Consider the following 8,035-nt stretch of genomic DNA (forward strand, 5'->3'; position numbering starts at 1 on the left):
GGAAGCCAAATTGGAATCAAGTCTACTGACTATAAAAATGTAAAAAGTTGATTTATCTGAGGCTTACCTGCCTAGCCCTGGAAGTTGCTTTTGTTATTTATTCTAGCTACCTTGAAAGCTTCTTGGAGGGCTTGTTCTTGTCTTTTATCACCAGATCTCTTCAGAAGCAGCACATTAGATGCTGCCATTCTACCTGCTTTACTCATCCTTAATAATAATCCTATTTTATAAAGTAGTAAGCGTTTTTTGTCTGTCCCGAAGGATCTCGCTAACCGCTGAACTGATATTGTTCTCCTTTACAGTGAAGCTTCTTATAGGTCCTGGGAAGGTTTTAAACTATTTTTGGGGGGGTTATCTTCACCCCCAAGCAAAAAAAGTATTTTTTTACTCTTTTGAAACTCAAATTTAAAATGGGATGAGGTCGACTTTTCAGCCTCCTACCTTAAGTGCCCCTAGAGGCTTCTAGGGGCGTAGCCGCTAGTTATATATAACAGAGGAGCAGCATATTAGATGCTGATATTCTACCTGCTTTACTCATCCTTAATAATTATATATTCTAGAGGAGTAGCATATTAGATGCTGCCATTCTACCTGCTTTACTCATCCTTAATAATTATATATACTAGAGGAGTAGCATATTAGACGCTGATATTCTACCTGCTTTACTCATCCTTAATAATTATATAAACTAGAGGAGTAGCATATTAGACGCTGATATTCTACCTGCTTTACTCAACCTTAATTACTAGAGGAGTAGCACATTAGATGCTGATATTCTACCTGCTTTACTCATCCTTAATAATTATATATACTAGAGGAGTAGCATATTAGACGCTGATATTCTACCTGCTTTACTCATCTTTAATAATTATATAAACTAGAGGAGTAGCATATTAGATGCTGATATTCTACCTGCTTTACTCATCCCTAATAATTATATATACTAGAGGAGTAGCATATTAGAAGCTGATATTCTACCTGCTTTACTCATCCTTAATAATTATAAAAACTAGAGGAGTAGCATATTAGACGCTGATATTCTACCTGCTTTACTCATCCTTAATAATTATAGAAACTAGAAGAGTAGCATATTAGATGCTGATATTCTACCTGCTTTACTCAACCTTAATTACTAGAGGAGTAGCACATTAGATGCTGATATTCTACCTGCTTTACTCATCCTTAATAATTATATAAACTAGAGGAGTAGCATATTAGATGCTGATATTCTACCTGCTTTACTCATCCTTAATAATTATATAAACTAGAGGAGTAGCATATTAGATGCTGATATTCTACCTGCTTTACTCATCCTTAATAATTATATATTCTAGAGGAGTAGCATATTAGATGCTGCCATTCTACCTGCTTTACTCATCCTTAATAATTATATATACTAGAGGAGTAGCATATTAGACGCTGATATTCTACCTGCTTTACTCATCCTTAATAATTATATATACTAGAGGAGTAGCATATTAGACGCTGATATTCTACCTGCTTTACTCAACCTTAATTACTAGAGGAGTAGCACATTAGATGCTGATATTCTACCTGCTTTACTCATCCCTAATAATTATATATACTAGAGGAGTAGCACATTAGATGCTGCCATTCTACCTGCTTTACTCATCCTTAATAATTATATAAACTAGAGGAGTAGCATATTAGACGCTGATATTCTACCTGCTTTACTCATCCTTAATAATTATATATACTAGAGGAGTAGCATATTAGACGCTGATATTCTACCTGCTTTACTCATCTTTGATAATTATATAAACTAGAGGAGTAGCATATTAGATGCTGATATTCTACCTGCTTTACTCATCCCTAATAATTATATATACTAGAGGAGTAGCATATTAGAAGCTGATATTCTACCTGCTTTACTCATCCTTAATAATTATAAAAACTAGAGGAGTAGCATATTAGACGCTGATATTCTACCTGCTTTACTCATCCTTAATAATTATACAAACTAGAAGAGTAGCATATTAGATGCTGATATTCTACCTGCTTTACTCAACCTTAATTACTAGAGGAGTAGCACATTAGATGCTGATATTCTACCTGCTTTACTCATCCTTAATAATTATATAAACTAGAGGAGTAGCATATTAGATGCTGATATTCTACCTGCTTTACTCATCCTTAATAATTATATAAACTAGAGGAGTAGCATATTAGATGCTGATATTCTACCTGCTTTACTCATCCTTAATAATTATATAAACTAGAGGAGTAGCATATTAGATACTGATATTCTACCTGCTTTACTCATCCTTAATAATTATATATACTAGAGGAGTAGCATATTAGACGCTGATATTCTACCTGCTTTACTCATTCTTAATAATCATATATACTAGAAAAGTAGCATATTAGACGCTGATATTCTACCTGCTTTACTCAACCTTAATTACTAGAGGAGTAGCATATTAGAAGCTGATATTCTACCTGCTTTACTCATCCTTAATAATTATAAAAACTAGAGGAGTAGCATATTAGACGCTGATATTCTACCTGCTTTACTCATCCTTAATAATTATACAAACTAGAAGAGTAGCATATTAGATGCTGATATTCTACCTGCTTTACTCAACCTTAATTACTAGAGGAGTAGCACATTAGATGCTGATATTCTACCTGCTTTACTCATCCTTAATAATTATATAAACTAGAGGAGTAGCATATTAGATGCTGATATTCTACCTGCTTTACTCATCCTTAATAATTATATAAACTAGAGGAGTAGCATATTAGATGCTGATATTCTACCTGCTTTACTCATCCTTAATAATTATATAAACTAGAGGAGTAGCATATTAGATACTGATATTCTACCTGCTTTACTCATCCTTAATAATTATATATACTAGAGGAGTAGCATATTAGACGCTGATATTCTACCTGCTTTACTCATTCTTAATAATCATATATACTAGAAAAGTAGCATATTAGACGCTGATATTCTACCTGCTTTACACATCCTTAATAATTATATATGCTAAAAAAGTAGCATATTAGACGCTGATATTCTACCTGCTTTACGCATTCTTAATAATCATATATACTAGAGGAGTAGCATATTGGACGCTGATAGTCTACCTGCTTTACACATCCTTAATAATTATATATGCTAAAAAAGTAGCATATTAGACGCTGATATTCTACCTGCTTAACACATCTAGAGGCTCTATATTCGAAGAGATTTGAAAGAGCAGAAAAAAACTAAAACCATACCCAGACTTATAAATAAAAAACAGTCTAAAACCAACTCGGGATCTATAAGAAGCTTCACTGTAACAGCTGCTTGCAAGATCCTTCACTACAGACAAAAATAGCTTACTACTTTTTATAATAGGATATGTGTAACAAAATAATAATAAAAAATAATACAAAATAAACCAAAAAAAAAACATTTAATATGCAAAGCCTATCATTGTTTATGTGTCTGTAGCCACAATTTGGCCTTTATAATGGGGTGCAAATAATGGCAATTTTTGGAGAAAAATGTGCAAACTGATTGCGCAATAATATATATTTACACACTTGGAATGAATTTATAATATTTGCATGCATACTATGTATGTTGTATCTACATATTTATGAAATAGGGCGATAAAAAAAAAATTATTGTTATTTGATATGCGTCTGCTTTTTTTGCTAAAAATTGTGAATTATAATTTAAATGTATAATTTGAAAAAACACTTGTTTTATATTTTTTGTAGTTGAAAGTTTACTAACTGGTGGCTGCTCCCCTTATACGTAGGGGGCTATGTATTCGATTGAATAGCGGAGGACTGAAAAGTAGCCTAAAACTACCTAAGACTTCCATATAGTAAAATAATAAAATAGTCTAAAAAATCCAACAAAAAAAACCTATTAGAAGCTACCGCAAAAAGAAATAAATCGGTCGGTTCAGTATTTATCTAAATCTTAAGTTACAGACAAAAACTGTATATTATAGTATGGCATATCAAGAGGATGGGGGATTGATTATAAGATCTTAGTGGATATAAATACACACAACTTAATGCTTAACAGTATAGGATTATCACCTTATTTTTTCTTACTGTAAAAAAAATTGTATTGCTTGCATGATTTTAGTTCCATGCTTTTATCAATTATGCCTATAAACATTATTCATCGTTACAATTATTATCCTTATAAAAAAGTCTATGTGTTTGTCAATCTGTCTGTATGTCTGTACCGAAGGATGACCCTAACCGCTGAACCAATATAATTTTCCTTTACAGTGTAGCTTCCATCTGTTATAAATATAGGAAATTCAAATAAATTTATCAAAGTATCATAGAATAAGGAGGAATAGAAATGAAAACCTCAAATATTTTAGGTAGGGTTGGGCCGGATACTTTTTTGGCCGGATACCGGATATCCGGCTGATTTCAAATGCCGGATATCCGGTAACCGGCCGGATATCCGGCCAACGCCGGATATTCGGCAAATATCCGGTTATCCGGCCACATTACCGGATATCCGGCCGGATAACCGGCCAAATTACCAGATATTAAAGTAGTAAAAAAAAATTTCTTCAGAAATCTTATATAAATTTACATAAAGTTAAACTTATTCAGAAAAAATGTTCTTCTAGCTTCAATAATAAGAAAATTATAGCCATTTAAGATTTTAAACAGCAGAGATTTTTGGTGTAAAGTATAAAATATTATAGAGCCGGATATCCGGCCGGATAGTTTCAATATTCGGTATCCGGCCGGATATTGAAAATGGCCGGATATCCGGCCACACCGGATATCCGGCCCAACCCTAATTTTAGGGAATATTGAAGAAAAGTTGCGCTTGCGCAATAAAAACATAATATGAAACTTGAATGGTACACATATCAAGTTGGGACAAAACTGAAATAATATCTTTTTAATGAAAATATATCGAAAAGTATTAGATTTTTCCTCTAACTTTATGTCTCTACTGCATAGAAATTAAATTTATGTTTATTTAATATTGTTTACATTTCACCACTGTCAATGTACTTTATGACGCAACTTGCGTAATCACTCAATTACGAAATGTAAACGTAACTCAACGTATAACTCAACAATTAATAAAATAATTTATGATAATAATTGAAATTAAAATACTTAAAAATATATAATTGGATATAAACATCTTTTACTCTCAGACCTTGAAAGAATTAAAAATCAGCTGCTAAGGATTTTTTGTAAACAAATTCATGCGCAATAGGGTGGGCCCATTTCACCCTTTTTTTAGATTTTACTGTTATCATAAGTTGTGGAAGTCATATATATGTATGATAAGCCCCATTCAAGTTTCAAAAGTGACTTGGCTCTTATGGCTGCCGGCGCGCGGGGGTTATAAATAGTACCCACCCCCTTATAAAACCAAAAATTGAAATTCCTTCAAACACAGGCATGTTGCATATCAAAATGACCGCATTGAAATGCTGATTGCGAATCTGAAAACCGTTTTGAAAAATATTGCTCCTAGTTCGAATAAGATCTCATAAAGTTCTTTTTAGAAGGATATTTGAAAATCATTTCAGACTGAATCAATATTTTTCAAAACGATTTTCAGATCTGTAATCAGCATTTCAATGCGGTCATTTTGATATGCAACATGCCTGTGTTTGAAGGAATTTCAATTTTTGGTTTTATAAGGGGGCGGGCACATTTTATACCCCCCGCGCGCCCGTTGTTTTTGGATTAAAAAACCTTTTTCAAGTTTTACAGGGTTTTATATTGGCCCAGTAACCCTTGCCAATGTCTACTAATGTGAAATTCCAAAATCGACCCACCCTAATGCGCAACCCTAATACAAATGCCGTGATCATTATTTCTTAACCAAATTTTTTACTAAATTCATGTTGAAATGAATTTTTGTTTAAAGTTTTGCTCATACTATAAGGTTTTAATCCATTGTGAATTGGACAGATATGGCTGGGCGATTGGCTGTATGGCTTTGAGTATACTATTAAAAAAGGCATTTATTTTTCATATCATTTCTCGATAATATCTGAAATCATGTGATTTTACTACAAGCCTTGTAGCCATTTAGGGCTTTCAAAAGTTCCAATTTTATTTCAGGCTAGCCAGGCAGAATCTTCTACCTGGATTCTATTCTATACTTTATTTTATTAATTGTTGAGTTATACGCAAGTTACGTTTACATTTCGTAATTGAGTGATTACGCAAGTTGCGTCATAAAGTACATTGACAGTGGTGAAATGTAAACAATATTAGATAAACATAAATTTAATTTCTATGCAGTAGAGACATAAAGTTAGAGGAAAAATTTAATACTTTTCGATATATTTTCATTAAAAAGATATTATTTCAGTTTTGTCCCAACTTGATATGTGTACCATTCAAGTTTCATATTATGTTTTTATTGCGCAAGCGCAACTTTTCTTCAATATTCCCTAAAATATTTGAGGTTTTCATTTCTATTCCTCCTTATTCTATGGAGCTATTGTATTCTCAGTGTTTTTTTTTACTATTTTTATGCCGTTCTAGATACTTTAATCTCTAGGATTTTTTACAATGTGAAATAAACAAACCTTCTTATATCGACAAGAAATGATATTGTAAGCGTAGCAATTTTATAGTTAGCTCTACAAAGAAATGCCTGGACGTAAATTCTAGTCATATCATCGTCATGTTTTAGCTACTTGTTATTTTAGAGGTTATTTGAGAGTTGGTAATTCCTAGGAAGATTAGACATAATAAATAAAAATAACTTTTTATTTCAGTAAGTTAATAATATTAGGCGCATTGATTTTTTCAAAGTTTATCTTGTTGAACTTCGCTTCTATGGAGATTATTATCCATTTCTTCCTCTATTACAAGAGAAAAATTGGGAATAGTCCCTTTCGTAACATCGCCCCATAAGGGGCGATTCGTCGTATTTTTAAAATAGCTTTTTATAGGTTATTTTAGGTTAGGTTAGGTTATATTGGGTTAGGTGATTGCCCCACTGGGTTAGGTAATTGGCCCCGCAGGGTTAGAGCCCCCCGCAGGGACTAGAAATAGGAGAAAAGCTACTGTGAAAAATACGAATAATCGCCCCATAAGGTGCGATGTTACGAAAGGGACTATACCTAAAAAAAATGTTGTTTCAATCTTTTTATCTAAAAGTACTCGTCTAGCTAAAATATATATGATATCAAACAGCCGTTTGTTGGCATGATATGAATGTTAAAAGTCAGAGAAATTTAGAATCCTAAAATATTGTTTGCTTTGCCTCTATTCGTTTTTTTTTTGGGGGGGGGGATATTATTACGGTTTCTCAAAAATCTTTGGTTATAAAATAATAAAAAAATATTTCTATAATACCTTTATAAAAGTAATAGGATCTCTATCTATCTGTACCGAAATAATCAAGCTGAAACGATATCGTTCGCCTTTACAATGTAGCTTATCTTAGGTCCCGGGAAGGATTATAACAATTTTAGGAATGTGTATCCATTATCCATATCCAAAAAAAATTTAAGGAAATTTTAATTTTTTTAAACAATAAATTTAAACAGGGGGGGGGGGTATCGAACTCAACCACCTCAAGTGCCCCTAGAGAGGGGCGTACCCACTAGTAGTAATTGATATAATACTGACTTCTTACCTCTAAGTATCTGGAGATAGTCGTAAGTTTCTGTTACATTGATGCAACTGTCTGAAAATTAAATAAATTCTCATCTTTTGTTATCGATTTATTCTGTATCGTAATATTTAGAAGTTGCAATAAGGTTTATTACAAAATGCAAGCATCTGAAGAAAATCATAGATTACAATGATATTTTTACAATGATCATATGATGTTTTTAACGAAAGCGTTTTCTGAGTAGAATAATAGTTATTTCTCGCATCGTATTATAATAGTGCCGAAGGCACGGGCTAAAAAACTGGTTTTAATCTTATGATTGTGCATTTTTACATTCGTAGAAAGCTGGATATAATACGATGCTAGACATAGTTTTTTCGTATGGATGAGAACCGGTTCCTATCCACCGGATTCGAATGAATACGAGAAAAAAATTTA

The 8,035-nt window shown here is 32.5% G+C and overlaps 1 protein-coding gene across 1 annotated transcript in view; it reads right to left on the reverse strand.

The window, feature by feature from the left end:
• Window positions 1-7,671, reverse strand: part of LOC145324979 (calcium-binding protein SPEC 2A-like) — a 32,974-nt gene extending 25,303 nt beyond the window's left edge. Inside the window, exons 1-2 of the mRNA XM_080167752.1 lie at window positions 7,619-7,671; window positions 111-207 (exon numbers count right to left, since the gene is read on the reverse strand). Of these exons, the coding sequence (XP_080023878.1) occupies window positions 111-206 (96 nt within the window). The 5' untranslated portion in view covers window position 207; window positions 7,619-7,671. The remainder of the gene's footprint in view (window positions 1-110; window positions 208-7,618) is intronic.
• Window positions 7,672-8,035: the final 364 nt, after the last annotated feature.

This window comes from Acartia tonsa, chromosome 7 (assembly GCF_053477335.1).
Source record: "Acartia tonsa isolate MP-2025a chromosome 7, ASM5347733v1, whole genome shotgun sequence".
Taxonomy (NCBI): domain Eukaryota; kingdom Metazoa; phylum Arthropoda; class Copepoda; order Calanoida; family Acartiidae; genus Acartia; species Acartia tonsa.